This window comes from Artemia sp. Qi Xiang Cuo, chromosome 15, assembly GCF_049724085.1.
Source record: "Artemia sp. Qi Xiang Cuo chromosome 15, ASM4972408v1, whole genome shotgun sequence".
In the NCBI taxonomy this organism is placed as follows: Eukaryota; Metazoa; Arthropoda; class Branchiopoda; order Anostraca; family Artemiidae; genus Artemia; species Artemia sp. Qi Xiang Cuo.
In genome coordinates this window covers 20,804,779-20,826,863 of record NC_142808.1, presented here as the reverse complement: position 1 = coordinate 20,826,863, position 22,085 = coordinate 20,804,779, and the positions used below count along the sequence as shown (strand labels likewise).

The 22,085-nt window shown below is 35.6% G+C and overlaps 2 protein-coding genes across 4 annotated transcripts in view; one reads left to right on the top strand and one right to left on the bottom strand.

Annotated features, from left to right (window-relative positions):
• Fnta (farnesyl transferase alpha) overlaps window positions 1-22,085 on the bottom strand; it is a 31,966-nt gene that overhangs the window by 5,794 nt on the left and 4,087 nt on the right. The gene's annotated exons all lie outside the window — the stretch shown is intronic.
• The window catches only part of LOC148943438 (uncharacterized), a 12,432-nt gene continuing 11,477 nt past the window's right edge, over window positions 21,131-22,085 (top strand). The window contains exon 1 of the mRNA XM_089101136.1: window positions 21,131-21,189. Coding sequence (XP_088957262.1) covers window positions 21,131-21,189 — 59 coding nt within the window. The remainder of the gene's footprint in view (window positions 21,190-22,085) is intronic.

The window sequence follows — 22,085 nt, the reverse complement described above, 5'->3', positions numbered from 1 at the left end:
GAGACCCAAAAAATTAAATTTAGTTTGGTAAAGTAATTTTTAAAACTTAATAAGATACGATTTCAAACCAGCAATATTGGATTCCAATTAGTACTTAAAAAGGATGTAGAAATATTTTTGCTCACAATTGACTCATTTCAATATAAATTAAAACTTTCTGGTTTCAACAGAGTTTCAGATTTCTATCAAGGGCAACTGAATGTATTATGAACACCAAGGATATGTGCGGTATATCATATATCCTTATTTTGGACATTGAGACAGTTTGGGTGACTTGCAAAAGATTGTTCATCCTAGAAAAATGGCAAGAGAAACAAATTTGTCATAAGTAGAAGGGGGGGTGTTACTCCGAACAGGGCTCCTTATATGGGCATAGAATACTGACAGGGCACCAAATATGGACATAGAGTCATTAGGGAGAACACGTGGTTAATGGCGTCAATGACATAAATTTATTGCGTAATCAAAGTGTGTCAACAACAACAACATCGACCTTGACATTCGCTGAGAGCGTGCACTTACAACAACAACAACATCGACCTTGGAACACCTGTGCTGTCGACCTCAATTCACCTATCGTGAATCAATAATTCCCCTTAGAAACAACAAATTAATTCCCCTTTCTTGACAGATCAATCAACCAATGACATTATCTCTCAGACTTTAAAAATTTCCGCCTAGAAACGATTCTCCAGGAATAGATCCAATTCATTAATGTCTTTGCCTCGGAAACAACTCTTTTGGTCGAACTCCAAAGGATATTAATAGCCAAAGGCCATGGAAACAATTCTCCAAGAAACATCTTAGCGATGAATTGTTTTAGCGCGGGAATCAGGTTTCTTATTAATTTGAAATGCATTAGCGCAGAGATGCCAAAAACAAAAGGAACACGCTGAATTACGTTTAGGGATTATTTGGGCGAAAGTGTTTTAGACAGGTTATGGAACTATTTCGGCGAAACAGTTAGAGACATTTTAAAAGAAGATTTTTGAAGAGATTTTAGAAGAGAATTTAATGGTGAAACTCTGTGGTCGTTATAATACACAAGTTTCATTTGAACAGTGTTGTGAGGTCCTCTACCCCAACCCCAAAGGGTTCCAATCCTCCTACCCCAACCCCGAAGGAAGCCCCCGGTCCGCAAAGGCCCCCCAAGCTCCCAAAGGGCCACCGACGCCCCCAAAAGCCCCCCCCCACCGCCCCACGCCATCCCCCCGCCCCCCAAACGCCCATCGACCACCCCAAGGACCAACGGGGTCCCAAAGGCCCTCCACCGGTCCCCAACTGCCCCCCCGACCCCCAAAGGCCCGCCCTGTGTCCCAAAGGCCTACCCCCAGCCCCCAAAGGTCCCCCGGACCAGAGAAGCGCTGCCGGGATGCGCCGTGGGCCAGGAAAGCGCCGCAGGATGTGCCGCAGGGATGCAAGAGATTGCTGTATATTAAGCGTGTAGTTTCATAACCTTGTATTTGTCAGAGAGCCGGTGAAAGAGATTATTTTCAAATTAAGTTTAACAATATATTTAGAACATTATGTGAAAGGGGGGAGGGGGCAATACATTGCTTCTAACAGCTTCGTTGTAAGTAAATTAGGTAAAGAGGGATGGCATTGCCTTCAATTCTACCGCCATCAGTGTAAAATGAAAACAAACAGTGCAGGGCTAGAAAAGTCTTTGGGAGTTGCATGAAGCTAATATTATGTATAAATTGAATAGCATTTTAACCTATGTTTGCAAAATATAGGCCTACAGGACGATGGGTTAACGATCTAATTAAAAGCCTATAGACCGGAAAATTTAATATTTTTCTAAATGGTAAAAATAGAAACAATGATTCCTATCATATGGCTATAGACTACTGATTGTCTAATAAAAACGTTTGATTTCTAAGCCTAATATATTTCTCGCGAAATTTTTACTTTTTGCTTTACTGAAAAGAGATAAATGTTTCTTACTTCAGTGTCTAACCATTTCTATTCGAAATTTAGCGATTTTAGCTATAACAATTTTCCTAAATTTAGGGGAGGGGGCGTGAATCCATGATTTTTGTTGGGGGGGGGGGGTAGCACTGTTAAGAGTGACAAAATAGAAATGAAAAGATAAGTGTTTCTTACTTCAGTGTACAACCAGGTCTCTTCGAAATTTAGCGATTTTAGATATAACAAGTTTCCTCACTTTAGGGGGGGGGGCGTGAATCCGAGATTTTTGGTGGGGAGGGGGTTAGCACTGTTAATAGTTACAAAATAGAAATGAAATTTAATTTAAACAATTTTTTTTTCAGATATAATAATGTTTGGTGTGATTGACACAGAATATATTGGTCTGAAATATTCCACAACTGGCATTATATTCGAAGCAGCTTTCTTACTCCTAGACAATCAACGACGTGAAATTCATTGCTATAAATGGAATATCAGATACAATATGTATAAGTACAAGAAAAACAGATGGAGTCCAACACTAAATTTTATAAATCGAAATGGCTTCTACGCTAAAACCATACGACCACATAATGAAAATGGCTATGAAATAAAACATGTACAAGAGGAAATTCAGGAAATATGCAGTTTTTTCGGTGTGCAAGCTGTTTATGTTAGGGAAACGTGCCAACTGATAAACTCATACTAGAAAAATGTGATAAAAACATAGCATTATTCAATTTAGAAGACTTCAAATGTAAGAAATACCTGCATTCAGTCCATGACCCAGAAGATGAAGTTAGATATTTCACTAAATGGATACCGGAAAAGATACCTGACATGGAAAAATGCATCAGATATCCAAAGTCCTAAACTTTCTCCTCCTTATATCAAATGGATTAAGCTTCTTTTTTTTTTAAATATGTAATTATTTTTTTTAAAATGTTTTAAATATGTTTAAGCAATAAATATCTTAAGCTTCAACCGTTTTTATTCTTTAGAATAGTCCATCGCCATGAAAATTATAATTTCAGATTCAACATGTCACGGAACACACTTTCAAGTTCAGCATGTTGGAGAACCCTAAATAGTCACCCTAAAAGGTAAGTTAACCCTAAAAGGTTAAAGAATTTTTCTGAAATTATCTTAAGCCTGAGACGTTTTTTATTCTTTTGAATAGTCCATCGCCACGAAAATTAGACTTTCAGATCCAACATGTCAGGGAACACACTTTCAGGTTCAGCATGTAGGAGAACCCTAAATGCTCATCCATAAAAAGGTAAGTTAACCCTAAATGGTTAAAGAATTTTTCTGAAATTATCTTAAGCCTGAGACGTTTTTATTCTATAGAATAGTCCATCGCCACGAAAATTAGACTTTCAACATGCCAGGGAACACACTTTCAAGTTCAACATGTTGGAGAACCCTAAATAGTCATCCATAAAAAGGTAAGTTAACCCTAAAAGGTTAAAGAATTTTTCTGAAATTACCCTTTCAGATCCAGTATGTCAGGGAACACACTTTCAGGTTCAGCATGTAGGAGAACCCTAAATGCTAATCCCTAAAAAAGGCAAGTTAACCCTAAATGGTTAAAGAATTTCTCTATTTATGCAGAGTTTCAACTAGCTATGGCTAAGTTTGCTAAAGACATGCTATTTTCTTGTGAAAACACACAAAATCAGAAAAAATGGTCAGTGTTCCTTTAGTACCTACGCAATTAGACTAAAATTGAAGATATTTATGCACAGTTTCAACTAGCTATGGCTAAGTTTGCTAAAGACAAGCTATTTTCTTGTGAAAACACACAAAATCAGAAAAAATGGTCAATGTTCCTTTAGTACCTACGCAATTAGGCTAAAAATGAAGATATTTATGCAGAGTTTCAGATAGCTATGGCTAAGTTTGCTAAATACAAGCTATTTTCTTTCGAAAACACAAAAAATCAGAAAAATGTTCTATGATCATTTAGTACCAACACAATTAGTATAAAATTGAATATATTTAATATGATATTCAAATATCTGTGTCTAAGTTAGACAAAGAAAAGATATTTTCTTGCGAAAACACAAACAAAATCAGAAAAAATGTTCAATGCTCCTTTAGTACCTACACAATTAGACTAAAAATGAAGATATTTATTCACAGTTTCAACTAGCTATGGCTAAGATTGCTAAAGACAAGCTATTTTCTTGAAAAAACACAAACAAAATCACAGAAAATGGTCAATGATACTTTAGTACATACGCAATTAGACTAAATAAGAAGATTTTTATACAGAGTTTCAAATAGCTATGGCTAAGTTTGCTAAAGACAAGCTATTTTCTTGTGAAAACACAAACAAAATCATAAAAAATTTTCAATGTTCCATTAGTACCGACGCAATTAGACTAAAAATGAAGATATTTATGCAGAGTTTCAACTAGCTATGGCTAAGTTTGCTAAAGACAAGCTATTTTCTTGCGAAAACACACAAAATCAGAAAAAATGGTCAATGTTCCTTTAGTACCTACGCAATTAGACTAAAAGTGAAGATATTTATGCACAGTTTCAACTAGCTATGGCTAAGTTTGCTAAAGACATGCTATTTTCTTGCGAAAACACACACAAAATCAGAAAAAATGTTCAATGTTCCTTTAGTACCTACGCAATTAGACTAAAAATGAAGATATTTATGCAGAGTTTCAACTAGCTATGGCTAAGTTTGCTAAAGACAAGCTATTTTCTTGCGAAAACACACAAACTCAGAAAAAATGTTCAATGTTCCCTTAGTACCTACGCAATTAGACTAAAAATGAAGATATTTATGCAGAGTTTCAACTAGCTATGGCTAAGTTTGCTAAAGACAAGCTATTTTCTTGCGAAAACACAAACAAAATCAGAAAAAATGGTCAATGCTCCTTTAGAACCTACTCAATTAGACTAAAAATGAAGATATTTATGCAGAGTTTCAACTAGCTATGGCTAAGTTTTCTAAAGACAAGCTATTTTCTTGCGAAAACACAAACAAAATCAGAAAAAATGGTCAGTGTTCCTTTAGTACCTACGCAATTAGACTAAAAGTGAAGATATTTATACAGAGTTTCAACTAGCTATGGCTAAGTTTGCTAAAGACAAGCTATTTTCTTTTTGAAAACACACAAAATCAGAAAAAATGGTCAATGTTCCTTTAGTACCTACACAATTTGACTAAAAATGAAGATATTTATGCAGAGTTTCAACTAACTATGGCTAAGTTTGCTAAGGACCAGCTATTTTCTTGCGAAAACATATAAAATAATAAGTAAAATGTTCAGTGTTCCTTTATTACCTATTCACTTAGGCTAAAAATGAAGATATTTATGCAGAGTTTCAACTAGCTATGGCTAAGTTTGCTAAAGACAAGCTATTTTCTTGCGAAAACACAAACAAAATCAGAAAAAATGGTCAATGATCCTTTAGTACCTACACAATTAGACTAAAAATGAAGATATTTATGCAGAGTTTCAACTAGCTATGGCTAAGTTTGCTAAAGACAAGCTATTTTCTTGCGAAAACACAAACAAAATCAGAAAAAATGGTCAATGTTCCTTTAGTACCTACGCAAATAGGCTAAAATTGAAGATATTTATGCAGAGTTTCAACTAGCTATGGCTAAGTTTGCTAAAGACATGCTATTTTCTTGCGAAAACACACAAAATCAGAAAAAATGGTCAATGTTCCTTTAGTACCTACGCAATTAGACTAAAAATGAAGATATTTATGCAGAGTTTCAACTAGCTATGGCTAAGTTTGCTAAAGACAAGCTATTTTCTTGCGAAAACACAAACAAAATCAGAAAAAATGTTCAATGTTCCTTTAGTACCTACGCAATTAGACTAAAAACGAAGATGGAAAAACACACTGAAAAGCCATACTAAGAGCTATATTTGTGAGGTTAGGTTAGGTTAGGTCTAGGAATAACAGGTTAGGTTGGGTTAGGTTACCCTAGCTCTTGAAATCCCCCACCCTCTCCACCAAACTCAAATTTTCCAGAGGATTTTAAAATCTCCCCGCCCCCCCCAAACTCAAAAATTTCTAGGAACTTATTTCCATCTTATTTAAATATTTTCATAGTAAAACCTGCTTGCCGAAAATATAAAAAAAAACGGAACTTTAGTAGCTAGTACATATTTACATCGTATTTTAAATATTTTCATTGGAAAACACACTGAAAAGCCATACTAAGAGCTATATTTGTGAGGTTAGGTTAGGTTAGGTCTAGGAATAACAAGTTAGGTTAGGTTACCCTCGCTATTGAAATCCCCCCACCCCCTCCCCCCAAACTCAAATTTGCCAGAGGATTTTAAAATCCTCCACTGAAAAGCCATATTAAGAGCTATATTTGTGAGGTTAGGTTAGATTAGGTTAGGTTAGGTCTAGGAATAGCAGGTTAGGGTAGGTTAGATTAGGGTAAGTGGCCGGCCACTTAACCTAATCTAACCTACCCTAACCTGCTATTCCTAGACCTAACCTAATCTAACCTAACCTAACCTCACAAATATAGCTCTTAATATGGCTTTTCAGTGGAGGATTTTAAAATCCTCTGGAAACTTTGAGTTTGGGGGAGGGGGTGGGGGGATTTCAAGAGCGAGGGTAACCTAACCTAGCCTAACCTGTTATTCCTAGACCTAACCTAACCTAACCTAACCTCACAAATATAGCTCTTAATATGGCTTTTCAGTGTGTTTTCCAACGAAAATATTTAAAATACGATGTAAATATGTACTAGCTGCTAAAGTTCCGTTTTTTTTTTATAGTTTCGGCAAGCAGGTTTTCCTATGAAAATATTTAAATACGATGGAAATACGTTCCTAGAAATTTTTGAGTTTGGGGGGGGGAGGGAGATTTTAAAATCCTCTGGAAAATTTGAGTTTGGTGGAGAGGGTGGGGGATTTCAATAGCGAGGGTAACCTAACCTAACATAACCTGTTATTCCTAGACCTAACCTAACCTAACCTAACCTCACAAATATAACGCTTAGTATGGCTTTTCAGTGTGTTTTCCATCTTCATTTTTAGTCTAATTGCATAGGTACTAAAGGAACATTGAACATTTTTTCTGATTTTGTTTGTGTTTTCACAAGAAAATAGCTTGTCTTTATCAAACTTAGCCATAGCTAGTTGAAACTCTGCATAAATATCTTCATTTTTAGTCTAATTGCGTAGGTACTAAAGGAAAAATGACAATTTTTTCTGATTTTGTGTGTTTTCTCTAGAAAATATAAAGTCTTTAGCAAACTTAGCCATAGCTAGTTGAAACTCTGCATAAATATCTTCAATTTTAGTCTCTTTGCGTAGTTACTAAATGAACACTGACCATTTTTTCTGATTTTGTTTGTGTTTTCGCAAGAAAATAGCTTGTCTTTAGCAAACTTAGCCATAGCTAGTTGAAACTCTGCATAAATATCTTCATTTTTAGTCTAATTGCGTAGGTACTAAAGGAGCATTGAACATTTTTTCTGATTTTGTTTGTGTTTTCGCAAGAAAATAGCTTGTCTTTAGCAAACTTAGCCATAGCTAGTTGAAACTCTGCATAAATATCTTCATTTTTATCTCAAGTGCGTAGGTACGAAAGGAAAATTGAATATTTTTTGTGATTTTGTGTGTTTTCGCAAGAAAATAGCTTGTCTTTAGCAAACTTAGCCATAGCTAGTTGAAACTCTGCATAAATATCTTCATTTTTAGTCTAATTACGTAGGTACTAAAGGATCATTGACCATTTTTTCTGATTTTTGTGTGTTTTCACAAGAAAATAGCTTGTCTTTAGCAAACTTAGCCATAGCTAGTTGAAACTCTGTATAAAAATCTTCACTTTTAGTCTAATTGAGTAGGTACTAAAGGAAAATTGAACATTTTCTCTGATTTTGTTTGTGTTTTCGCAAGAAAATAGCATGTCTTTAGCAAACTTAGCCATAGCTAGTTGAAACTCTGCATAAATATCTTCATTTTTAGTCAATTGCGTAGGTACTAAAGGAACATTGACCATTTTTTCTGTTTTTGTTTGTGTTTTCGCAAGAATAGATCTTGTCATTAGCAAACGTATAAATATTTAGTTTAAAAGCTGCTTAGATATTTTTAGTTATAGCCTAATTATGTAAGCACTAGAAGACAAATGAACCTTTTTTCTCAGTGTCAATGTTTTTGCCTGAAAATAGTATGTATTTGGTAAACTTATACATAGATAGATGAAAATGTGCATAGATATCTTCATTTTTAGTCTAATTGTGTAGGTACTAAAGGAACATTGAACATTTTTTTCTGATTTTGTTTGTGTTTTCGCAAGAAAATAGCATGTCTTTAGCAAACTTAGCCATAGCTAGTTGAAACTGTGCATAAATATCTTCATTTTTAGTCTAATTGCGTAGGTACTAAAGGAACACTGACCATTTTTTTCTGATTTTGTGTGTTTTCGCAAGAAAATAGCTTGTCTTTAGCAAACTTAGCCATAGATAGTTGAAACTCTGCATAAATATCTACATTTTTAGTCTAGTTGCGCAGGTACTAAAAGAACATTGAACATTTTTTCTGGTTTTGTGTGTTTTCTCAAGAAAATAGCTTGTCTTTAGCAAACTTAGCCATAGCTAGTTGAAACTCTGCATAAATATCTTCATTTTTAGCCTAAGTGCGTAGGTACTAAAGGAGCATTGACCTTTTTTTCTGATTTTGTGTGTTTTCACAAGAAAATAGCTTGTCTTTAGCAAACTTAGCCATAGCTAGTTGAAACTCTGCATAAATATCTTCACTTTTAGTCTAATTGCGTAGGTACTAAAGGAACATTGACCATTTTTTCTGATTTTGTGTGTTTTCACAAGAAAATAGCATGTCTTTAGCAAACTTAGCCATAGCTAGTTGAAACTCTGCATAAATAGAGAAATTCTTTAACCATTTAGGGTTAACTTGCCTTTTTTAGGGATTAGCATTTAGGGTTCTCCTACATGCTGAACCTGAAAGTGTGTTTCCTGACATATTGGATCTGAAAGGGTAATTTCAGAAAAATTCTTTAACCTTTTAGGGTTAACTTATCTTTTTATGGATGTCTATTTAGGGTTCTTCAACATGCTGAACTAGAAAGTGTGTTCCCTGGCATGTTGAAAGTCTAATTTTCGTGGCGATGGACTATTCTATAGAATAAAAACGTCTCAGGCTTAAGATAATTTCAGAAAAATTCTTTAACCTTTTAGGGTTAACTTACCATTTTAGGGATGAGGATTTAGGGTTCTCCTACATGCTGAACCTGAATGTGTGTTCCGTGTCATTTTGGATCTGAAAGTCTAATTTTCGTGGCGAATTACTATTCTAAAGAATAAAAACGTCTCAGGCTTAAGATAATTTCAGAAAAATTCTTTAACCTTTTAGGGTTAACTTACCTTTTTAGGGTGACTATTTAGGGTTCTCCAACATGCTGAACTTGAAAGTGTGTTCCCTGACATGTTGAATCTGAAAGTATAATTTTCATGGCGATGGACTATTCTAAAGAATAAAAACGGTTGAGGCTTAAGATATTTATTGCTTAAAAATATTTAAAACATTTGAAAAAAATAATAACGTATTTAAAAAAAAAAGAAGCTTAATCAATTTTATATGAGGAGGAGCAAGTTTAGGACTTTGAATATCTGATGCATTTTTCCATGTCAGGTATCTTTTCCGGTATCCATTTAGTGAAATATCTAACTTCATCTTCTGGGTCATGGACTGAATGCAGGTATTTCTCACATTTGAAGTCTTCTAAATTGAATAATGCTATGTTTTTATCACATTTTTCTAGTATGAGTTTATCAGTTGGCACGTTTCCCTAACATAAACAGCTTGCACACCGAAAAAACTGCATATTTCCTGAATTTCCTCTTGTACATGTTTTATTTCATAGCCATTTTCATTATGTGGTCGTATGGTTTTAGCGTAAAAGCCATTTCGATTTTTAAAATTTAGTGTTGGACTCCATCTGTTTTTCTCGTACTTATAAATATTGTATCTGACGTTCCATTTATAGCAATGAATTTCACGTCGTTGATTGTCTAGGAGTAAGAAAGATGCTTCGAATATAATGCCAGTTGCGGAATATTTCAGACCAATATATTCTGTGTCAATCACACCAAAAATTATTATATCTGAAAAAAAAAGTGTTTAAATTAAATTTCATTTTTATTTTGTCACTATTAAAAGTGCTAACCCCCTCCCCAACAAAAATCATCGATTCACGTCCCCGCCCCTAACTGTAGGAAAATTGTTATAGCTAAAATCGCTAAATTTCGAAGAGAAATGGTTAGACACTGAAGTAAGAGACACTTATCTTTTCATTTCTATTTTGTCACTATTAAAAGTGCTACCCCCCCCCAACAAAAATCATGGATTCACGCCCCCTCCCCTAAATTTAGGAAAATTGTTATAGCTAAAATCGCTAAATTTCGAATAGAAATGGTTAGACACTGAAGTAAGAAACATTTATCTCTTTTCAGTAAAGCAAAAAGTAAAAATTTCGTGAGAAATATATTAGGCTTAGAAATCAAACGTTTTTATTAGACAATCAGTAGTCTATAGCCATATGATAGGAATCATTGTTTCTATTTTTACCATTTAGAAAAATATTAAATTTTCCGGTCTATAGGCTTTTAATTAGATCGTTAACCCATCGTCCTGTAGGCCTATATTTTGCAAACATAGGTTAAAATGCTATTCAATTTATACATAATATTAGCTTCATGCAACTCCCAAAGACTTTTCTAGCCCTGCACTGTTTGTTTTCATTTTACACTGATGGCGGTAGAATTGAAGGCAATGCCATCCCTCTTTACATAATTTACTTACAACGAAGCTGTTAGAAGCAATGTATTGCCCCCTCCTCCCTTTCACATAATGTTCTAAATATATTGTTAAACTTAATTTGAAAATAATCTCTTTCACCGGCTCTCTGACAAATACAAGGTTACGAAACTACAAGCTTAATATACAGCAATCTCTTGCATCCCTGCGGCACATCCTGCGGCGCTTTCCTGGCCCACGGCGCATCCCGGCAGCGCTTCTCTGGTCCGGGGAATCTGTGGGGGCCGGGGGAGGGCCTTTGGGGCAACTTGAGGACCTTGGGAGCAACGGTCGGACCTTTGGGGGTCCGGGGGGGCATGTGGGGCCCGGGGGCGGGTCTTTGGGACCCCGTTGATCGTTTGGGAGCCCGGTGGGCCTGTGGGGGGTCCGGGGATGGCCTTTGGGGGTCTGGGTGGGGCCTTTGGTGGCGCCGGTGGCCCTTTGGGAGCTTGGGAGACCGTTGAGGACCGGGGGCTTCCTTCGGGGTTGGGGTAGGAGGATTGCAACCCTTTGGGGTTGGGTTAGAGGACCTCACAATACTGTTCAAATGAAACTTGTGTATTATAACGACCACAGAGTTTCACCATTAAATTCTCTTCTAAAATCTCTTCAAAAATCTTCTTTCAGAATGTCTCTAACTGTTTCGCCGAAATAGTTCCATAACCTGTCTAAAACACTTTCGCCCAAATAATCCCTAAACGTAATTCAGCGTGTTCCTTTTGTTTTTGGCATCTCTGCGCTAATGCATTTCAAATTAATAAGAAACCTGATTCCCGCGCTAAAACAATTCATCGCTAAGATGTTTCTTGGAGAATTGTTTCCATGGCCTTTGGCTATTAATATCCTTTGGAGTTCGACCAAAAGAGTTGTTTCCGAGGCAAAGACATTAATGACTTGGATCTATTCCTGGAGAATCGTTTCTAGGCGGAAATTTTTAAAGTCTGAGAGATGATGTCATTGGTTGATTGATCTGTCAAGAAAGGGGAATTAATTTGTTGTTTCTAAGGGGAATTATTGATTCACGATAGGTGAATTGAGGTCGACAGCACAGGTGTTCCAAGGTCGATGTTGTTGTTGTTGTAAGTGCACGCTCTCAGCGAATGTCAAGGTCGATGTTGTTGTTGTTGACACACTTTGATTACGCAATAAATTTATGTCATTGACCCCATTAACCACGTGTTCTCCCTAATGACTCTATGTCCATATTTGGTGCCCTGTCAGTATTCTATGCCCATATAAGGAGCCCTGTTCGGAGTAACACCCCCCCTTGTACTGTCATAAATTACACAAATGCAGTCAAATAAATGAAGTCTATGCTGGTATAATTGTCAAAGGAAAAATAAGTGTAAATAAAAATTTATTGACCCTCCTGTCAAAGTGTCCATAATGTCCCGTGTTATGCTGGTAAAATCTTTAAATGAGATACAGCATTGCTAAAAATGCGTTGAATCTCTTGTCAAAAAGTATCCATATTATCCGCTCTCCCTGCATAAAAAAGCAACAAGATAAGTATGAAAAAAAAATTTTTAATGCTGACACACAGACACACTAAAGTGAATATTACAACTCAAAACATGTCATATCAATAAAAGAAATCAACAAAAAATCATCTACTGAATCACATCAAACTCTAAATCTAACTGCTAAGGCGTCCTTCTTATCACAATTTTAAAGACTCCATAAGGTTTTGATGTAACAGAAATGGCAGTAAGACAAACCTTGATCGTTGATTTTGGAGGCTAACAACAAGCAAAAACATCAACTTTAGTTTTTGAGGAAACAACTGATGATACAATATCAAGAAAACCAACACCAAACAAAGCAACCAAGCGTTTGCAGCACTGCAAATCATCAGACAAAATATAATGTCATCCACGCATGAGACTGACAGCTCAATGAGCCAAGAGTCTAATTTTTGACAGAGATAAATTTGAGTTTGAATGAACAACAATGTGGTACAAACTATGAAGTTAGATCTATCAGACTAGAATTTCAAAAAGATGAAGAAGTGAATTTGAACCACCTCTTCTGAAGGAGTTTTACTCTCAAGAAATTCTCTGTTGGTAGATTTAGCACTTCCAAAAATAGGACTGAATTTACAATGGTCACAATTACCCGACATTTGAAACCAGAGCTTGTGATAGCTATTTAGTGAAAATTAAGGTAACAATCCATGTCAAGACAATTGCCTTTAATCGTTATAGAAAACAGGTGGAAAAGAATTTTATTTTTGGACAGTCCAGAATTCAACACATTTTGATACAAAGGTAGATTGATAGTATCAAAAATACCTTCCACAACGAATTCCAGCTTTTGCTAATCAGAGGCAGCGTAGTAGAGCTGCTAAGTAAAGGACCAAATGTCTTCAATGCATGATTATTTTTTCCTTAACCATTCTGATTGGAACAAAAATTGTGGTTTTAGAAATTTTGGATGGTGCTTGTTCAATCGGAAGTTCTAGTACTCTTTTTTTCGAGTCAAAAATGATTGGAGGGCGACCAGATTGCCCCCTAAGTCCTTTTTTGCAACCTGTCCCTTCCAACCCTCAAAGACATCCGACCAAAACTTTAAAACAGCCCATTTGTTTAAAATAGTCGAAAGGTCCAATAAATAGGTCTCCAGGAATGATATTACCCCAAATAGATCCTTGGACAAGGGCCACAAATAATACAAATTACTGATTGTTTAAACATAGGTATTATTATAAAAAGAGGGGCATGTTTTATGTTGGGTGTGTGATTACCTTGAGGCTTCCAAAAAATCGTTCTCAGGATCAAAAGGATCAAATATTTCGCTGTTTGGGAGGAGGGAGGGTAAGAGCATAAAAATCTAGAACCAGGCCGAAAATATTCTTATTTCAGTTTGAAACTTGGAGATGCAAGTTCCATGGCCAAGAGAAACGTCATTAACAAATAAATCTGAGACGTAACCTTCCCCTCAAAAGAAACAGGTCCCAAGAAGGGTCAATTTTTTTCCTGAACAGCATGAAACTTAGACAACTAAGTGCTTGGGCTATGGGGATGCAAATGCTGAAGATATATACGAAAACAGTGAGTCATCCAAGACGAGCTGAGAAAAGGCAAAACATATATATATTTCGAAACGGTTCACTTTTTATTAAAGGGTAATCATGAAAAATCAGAAGGGGTTTTAATCAACTGAAAATAAAAAGTTCTAATGATTTTTAACAAACAAAAGTAATTTAATAAGAACCACTATTTCTCCTGTACTGTTTGTCCAAATTTTTCATATTGCTGAGGTGGCAACTTCCACACCAGGACTTTCAATGGAATACTTAACGGTGACAATTTCAACGGCATATTTGACATAGTATTTGAAAGATTCCGGGATTTTTTTTTTGGGGGGGGGGGATACTGAATCCAAATTTTTCTATAGACAATTTGTTAAACCTTTTTTGGAGAGGGGCGGTGAGAATAAACAATTTTCACCACAAGATACTATGAGATTTATTATTTATGCACATATATGTTATGAGGTAAATCAAAAGACACTATTCTGTTATCCAGTTTATTATAATGGCATATATGCAATAGCTCAGGAACACCTTGGGGTATCAAATTGAAACTTCAGTGAGTGTTAAGGAGGGCTCCCACGGCGTCAATAAAGTTAATAAAACTGTCCATAAAGTTAATAAACTGTTTTCCTCTTATAAATTTATTGACTTTATTGTTGTTGGAAAAAAGTTAAACTTTATTTAACTTTTTCAATAAGGTCCAGAAAGTTTAGCCAATAGGAGAAGACTTTAGGAAAATTTCAATTCAGCTAAAAGAGACTAGGCCTAATTAGATAGCCAGTCTTGAACTTTTTTCTCTAATCTGTGGAACATTGAAGCAGAAGACTTGCTTATTTCACTAGTGATACAGTTCCTCACAAAGGGAACATAAGGACAGAATTTGTGTTGAAAACGCATTCAAGGAAATAAGTGAAGCAATGTGTCAAGAATTGGGTCCTCATTTTTATCTGTGAGCCTTCTTTAGGAAATTTTAAAATAAAAACAACATCTAACTTAAGACTAACTTATTAAACTGAAAAAGTTATCAAAAGATAATGTCAGATATATTCAAGAATGAACGTGTGAATAATTCAAATTAATTGCTTCAAAAAATTTCCAAAAAGTCAGGAAGGTAAAAATCATGTGTGAGCGCGACGAACTTTACGGTGTGTAACTTTGCGGAATAATTTATTAACTTTATTGACGCCGTGGAAGCCCCGCTTTAAGGCAATTGGACATTGAACTATTAATTAGGTGGGAGGGATAATATAAATCAGAACAGACTATCTGCATCCAGGTTTTCAAATGAAGTATGAAGAATAGCTTAGGAATTGCTTGGAGGATATTTTTGAAACCTTCCAATAGTGTCGGAGAAGGAAGCAGAAGGAAAAAGAAAATTTCAAATTTTCTGCTGGGGAATTAGCTAAATACGTTTGTCTCTGTTCCTATATCTTATATCTAACAACCTCTATAAGAAGGAAGAGAAAGGCTATACATATTTTGCCGCAAATCCACCAAAAAGTTAAAAATAGTATATCTACAACATCCTGGGCAGCTTGAGAGACCAAGTTGAAACTTTCCAGAAATTTTCCTTTGTGTATCCACAGGAATCAAGGGAATATATGTATTTTAAAGGAGTATAGGACTTAAAATATATTAACAATTCAGTAGCAAGGTAAATCAAGAGACACTCTGTGTTACCAGGTCATCAAGATAACATTATATGAACTACCTTACAAACAGATTGGGCAACCAAGTTGAAATTTTCAGCAATTTCTTTTTGTGAGGGCGGGAGGGGGCATTCAGACCGCCAATTTTTAGCTCGAGGAAGGGGACAGAGAAGAGATTTGAAACATTCAGGAGGTGTTGTGAGGTCAAATAGACCTCAAGATCTACCATGGGGGAGGGGAAGAAGCATATCTCAGGCTAATATACATATTCAGGATACCAGACTATTACATCTGAAATATTTCAGGAGTGTCTTGATGAAGACAGTACAAACGTTCAAGGAGGGGGAAGGATAAGCAAGTGTACTTCACTTTTTACGATTGGTAGATGGGTATAATTGTCGTATTAAAACCGTCTTAACATTTTCACAAAAGAATCATGTGAATTGTGAATTTGAAAAATGTGAATCGTGAATTTGGATCATATAAAATGTTTTCGCACCAAAGGGATAACGTAAGTCATTGATACTACATGATATATGAGGTTATCAAAATAGCACCTCTGCAGCATCTCTGGAATGCCTCCAGGTGTCAATTTGAAACTGTTGGGAAGTGCTAGGGGCCTCAATTTTGACTCGAAGGGAAGGGACAGAGGGATGAGAGGCCACTCGATCCCTTTTCTCTGATTCACCTAGAGGTTCTTGCACCATCATTCCCTATGACACCTATAATCTATTCGTGTTTAAGTGGGAATTCATACAAAGAAAAAACCATGTGTATCCTATTGAGGTTATTAAAATAGAGTTCTTACATTACCTGAGTTATAGCTTGTGGTAGTATGTTTAAATTATCAGGAGGAGGGGGGGCAAGTTCAAAACAAACTTTAACGGGGGGGAGGGGTACAGGTAAATTTAAAGAACCTATGCATATAGGTAATAACAATAACATATCTGATACGCCTTGAGAACATCATTGAGTTGAAACTTTCCTGGTATTGGTGGAGGGGGGTCTTCATGTTTTTTTTTGCGTGGAGTGAGGAGACAGAGGACAAATAATGTATGTCTCCAATCCACTTAAACGTTTTAGTACAGTTAATGTAAGTCGAGCTTCGCATCTATTCATGGTGAAGTTATGAGGTAAATAAGAATGCTGTCTCCCCAAGGTTTACCCAATATTTCCACCCCTTTTAAAATACAGATTTTTGTGCCTGAGTATGTACGTTTTCCTTTTGTAACATGAAATTCCATAACTAGTCCGAAGCCGTACCTCAAAACTTGTCTAGGGAGCTGGTAAATATACTAAGGTATGCTATCTGGATATCTTGACGCAATAATAATGAATTTTTCTGAATGTCAAACCCCTCAAAGGTCTGACACATCTTTCCCAGCTCTCTATAAAATCATGTCATCAGCAGAGCTTGGATAGGAAATTATTACTAAACTCAAAGCTCACTTAAAACAAGTAAGGAAAGAAGAAGATTGAATTTGGAGCCCTGTGTGAGACCAGTTGTCAATGCAGTACCTCTAGATAGTTCTTTTTGCTCCCATATTTCATAGCCTCTATAAGAGAATTTATTGAACAGGAAATTAATTGCTTCGTCAAGAGACAAGGTCAACTAGCCCCTTAACCTCCAATGATAAAAATAAATCCACATTTGAATCAAAACACGACTTACCTAAATGACATAATTTAAAATTACTTACAGCAAAAAATACAAGTAAAGGTACAGGTACGTAAAAGTAATTTGGGTACAGAAAAAATGGGTAAAAATCTGAGTGAAACACAATTGAGTTTCCTCTGGGTCTATCCCATGATCAAGTGAAGAGCAAATGTTGATGCCAACTGAATATAAAACTTGGAAATATGGCTCAAGGAGCAATGTTTGGAGGGACTAAGTGTCAATTCCAATACAGGGTCAGAACAGGGACTGGGGCAAATGAGTAAAGGTTTGGACGGAACAGGTAGTGACTGGTAATAGGAAACTATCTTCTGAGAAGCCTAGTTTAGAAGGCTAAGACTCAGTAAGGGGATCACAACCCCACATGTGCATTAAGGGAACCATTTATAATTCGTGGCTTATCGAGGGTCCTCCCCTTCAAAAGATACCTCTTGATGATGATAGGTTAGATCCCACATTCCGACCCATGCTTTATCAATCCAGCCCAAAGTTTCCAAAACTCATTACAGTCAATTCAATTCTCCAGGTTGATCATCTCTGACTTTCCCACACAGGTCCATAGCCTATTTGGCACCACCCAGCTCTATTTTCCTCCGGTTTGCGTCTTTTTTTATATTTGGTTAACTCCTTTTTGTCAGATAAATTACTTTGTAAATAATTATGATTGCTAGAAATCAATACCCATTTCTGCCAACTGTCCCTTTAATGTACCATTTATCTGTACAACTCGTCATATGCATACTTTTGTCCATTAGTATAGGCCAGATCCAGGCTGTAGTTTTATCAGTTTTCTGTTCAGATTTATTGGGTCGATTTCTTGCTCAATTGGGCATTAGTACTAAAAATGTAACAGTTTAACTCTCCTTACTTCTTCTGAAATTTACTTTTTTATTGTGTATAAAATCATTAACATTGACTTTTTTTTCCTGGTTCTGTTCTCATTGAATATGATATATATTTTATAATTTTGACATGACTGTCTGATAATTTTTCCCATTTATTAAATTGGGTCAAGTTTTTTTTTCTTTTAGGTATATTATTTGCCGCAGGGATGTGTTTCAGGTGTCAGTGTAATTAGGATAATCCCTCAAAGCAAATTTAAACTGCAAATATGATTAACTTATAATTATACACATATTTAGGAGAAAAGGGACATTTACCTGATAATAATGGACAGGTGAAACATTAAACATTATATTCTTGAGAGAGCACTGATTAGGAAAGTGAAATGTATTACTCTGTTGTGATTATAGTGTTTCCTCTAGCAGAACCCACAGGCAACACTGATGTCCGTATGTCCCATTCAGACAGTTTGGCCTGGTTTTTATTCAATTCAAAACACATTTTGATCTAGCCAATTTGAATTAGAATAAAAGTTTGGACGTATTTCATGATTAGTAAAAATCCTTTTAAGTATTTTTATAATGATAAAAAAAAAATAAAAAGAAGGAGATATAAAGGTATAGCATAGCTAAAGAGACCTGACTGACAACAGACCCGATCGTTGAAACTCATTTAAAGCACACATTAGTACGAATACATTAGCATTTCATATTTAGGCGTCCCTGATCTACACTATACTGAAAGAGAGATTTAAACTAGAATAGGCCATGTTAAATTACTTGAAATTAATGGAAGTAAACTTGTAGTGCATGACCATTTCTAACGGCAACGTGGTATTATAATAAATTAGTTGGTCTGCAATCAAATTCCATTTTTGTACACCTTTTAACTTTCATAGTTGCTGTCCTGAAAATGCATCCTAACTCCCTAACGGCTGCCAATATAGCCCTATGATCTATAGTGAAAATGCTAAAAAAATAGATTTCTTACTTCATAATATGGAACATGTTACTATTAGTCAAATTATTTTATTTTCTTCTATTGTTATTCAAATTTCTAAACAATATTTTTATCCAATAAACTAAAATGCAATAACTTAGGCCAACTATTTTTCATAGGTCAAGAATTCAGGAAACCTGTTGACAAAGAAGACATGACAACATGAGATGAAAACCATAAATAAAGATCTTATGTGGTAGCATATCTATGACCTTCAGGAGGTGTACTGGAGTGAATTGTCAGAAGTGTGACCATAAAACTTTTGGAGATCATAAAATAATGAATCTAATGACACTACTTTTATTTTATTAATATATTTCTTTGAGCAGAGGTCATGCATTTGAGGTTTACCAAAATTAATCCTAGAATTAGACTGTATTATATTTAATAATATTGAAATTAACCATTAGTAGGTGTCTAATTTTGTCCACTTGTTCTAGAACAAGTATAAATTAAAAAAAATTTAATTAATTTAATACTGTCATATTATATTTTTGTATATTCAATGATAAAATTGTGGCATTCACACTCTAAAAAAAGAAAGACTAAAAAAGTAATACAGCTCATTTTAAACTGTATCATATACTTACTTATCTAATTAATTTATGAAAAAACATAAAATAACCCCCCCTCCAGAAGGGCGCAAAATATAACAAACATTATAGAGCCAGTACCTTTAATCACCAAAAAGTCCAAAATGCAGGCATCTCAGAATAGCTCTCCAATGATGTTGGCCTATCAGTGATGACTTCAAAACGGGGTAGAGTACTCGTCAGCATCACAGTGTAGACACAAGCCCATCTACTCCCAGTCTGTGCCATGCTTAAATGACTCAAGGGCTAGAGAGTTGATTGCTTCAAGAGTTCCAAAGTGGGACAACATGGTTGTGACAAAACGTGTCTAATTCTCGTCAGTGGGTCGGTTGTTAAGTCGTGTTCTGAGATTGTCCCTGGGTTCTCTGATCAGGGTTGATGGAAAGCAGGCTTGATGTCGGATTGTCTTGAAGATAATTTAATACTGAGACAGGATCATAACTTTTCCTTCAGCAGGCAAGGGTTAAGATTTTCAATGCAAAAAGTCTCTTAGGGCAAGAGAGAGTTCTAAAGTTGTATTGCAGTTTGGTAGCACACTTTTGAGGAGTTGTTTACCTCCCTTGAATTGAAGGGAAGCCAGTGTTGTACCAAACTCCAGCACTGGGCATACCCTAAAGGTGTACATCTCTTCAATAGCTTGCAGGTTGTGGCTGAAAAAGTTCTTTTAACGGTGCCAAGATATCTCCCCTGCATTTGCAATAGGTGATGGGACATGCTCATGGCACTTCTCAACCTAGCTGGTGCTAGATTAGAGTGGCTGCTGAGTCCAGGATTGTTCAATGAGTAATATTGCCTATCACTACTGAGTACTAGGTAGAGCACCTTGCACATTTCAGCATTGTACTGTAGCAGCCACTTTTTTGACTAGTAGGCTAAGATGTTCAAGTCAATCTGCAGGGAGGCTCGTGCTTCATCAGCATCTGCTGCCCCTGCAAGCTTGGAGTCATCAGTATATAAGGTTATTTTATTTTTTGGCAGACAGGGGCATTGATGATCTAAATTTTTAATAACATTGCATCAAGCCAACTGTCCTGAGGTACTCTGCTCTTCACTACTTGTGGGTTGGAGTAAACTAGAGAGTGTTCACAAGTATAGACTATAACAACCTGTGTTCTTTCTGTCATTAGCATCATAGCCCAGTCAATGGCTTCTTCATTTTATTACAGGCATTCTAGTTTAAGCTTCAGTCAACAATAAGGGACCTTCCCAGATGCCTTAACCTGGCCAATGAGAAAAAAAAATCAACTGAAACCTATTTATCAATGAGGTGAGTAATGTAATTGTATGTATTGAGCAGGTTTATGTCTATCCACCTGCCTTTCCTTAAACTGTGTTGGCAGTTGGGTAAAAGGTTATTGGCTGTCAAGTCTTGTATGATGGCATCATTTACCATACCTTCCATAATTTTAGAGGGGATAGAAATCAGACTGAGAGGTCTACAGGTAGCATATTATGATTCCTCTAATCTTTTGGGACTATATTGGTATTTACAAATGTCTGAAAGATCTTAGCTGATGGGAGGGATATCTGGCTGACCATATCTTTCAAAAACTATGGATATATTCCATTTGGAACCCTTGCTTTAGTTATATTGAAATTGATAGCCATATATGGGCACCTATTGTAGTGAATGCAATGCTGGGTATAGCAGCAGTGATACACTTATGCAGTATGCTTGAAAGTTGCCCATTGGGGGTCTTCTTTACAAACGTTTGCTAAGAGAGATTTTTTAAGTTTATTTGCCCCACTTGGTATGAGGTATCTGACTGGTTTGCCCAAGCACAAATATCTCTAGAACATTTTGGGCTTTCTTTGCTACAATTTGCAAATTTCTCTTTATACTCAGTGAGCTTGGTGCAATGTTGGTGATCTTACCAACATTGTCACTCAATTTTTGGCTGGTTTACACTTGGTGAAATCCTCTCCTGTTTGAGTTTTCTAATATTTAGCCTATTTGTTTTCTTTTTCCTCTTTCATCGGATGTATAGCAAAATATTTAGTATCTTTATGAAAAAATCCAGGAGTGTTCTTTTCTAGCTCAATCAATAGTTTTTTGAAACATAATAAAGATATATTCCTATGTAATGTGTTGGTCTAGACAACCATTTCAAGTTACTCCCTTAAATTTTTTTAATTAATAGCCTATATATTATTTTTGTGTGTTTTCTCTTCCTGCAATTAAACAGTAAAGCTGAGACTACATATACATGGTTGCTGAAATCCAGGTTTCTGAGAAGCTAATTTCTTAACATTTTTTTTTTAAAATATTCCATGATGGCTAAATCTAGAAGACTGAGTATTTGATTAAGAATGCTCCATGTTAAAATATCAACAGACTGGAGATGGAAATTCAATTCAGGAATAAAGAAAATAGGAAGCTAAGTAGAAAATCTGCTACCCTTAACCCAAATGATTTTCAGCATGTTAAAACTTATGGTACTTGTCTGTTATATAAAACACACTCGAGAAGTGAAGTTTAGTGAATGCTAATGAAATAAAATAAAATTATGATGAAAATACAATTGTTTAGAAACAAATTTGGGCTATATATTTGCTCACTAGGGT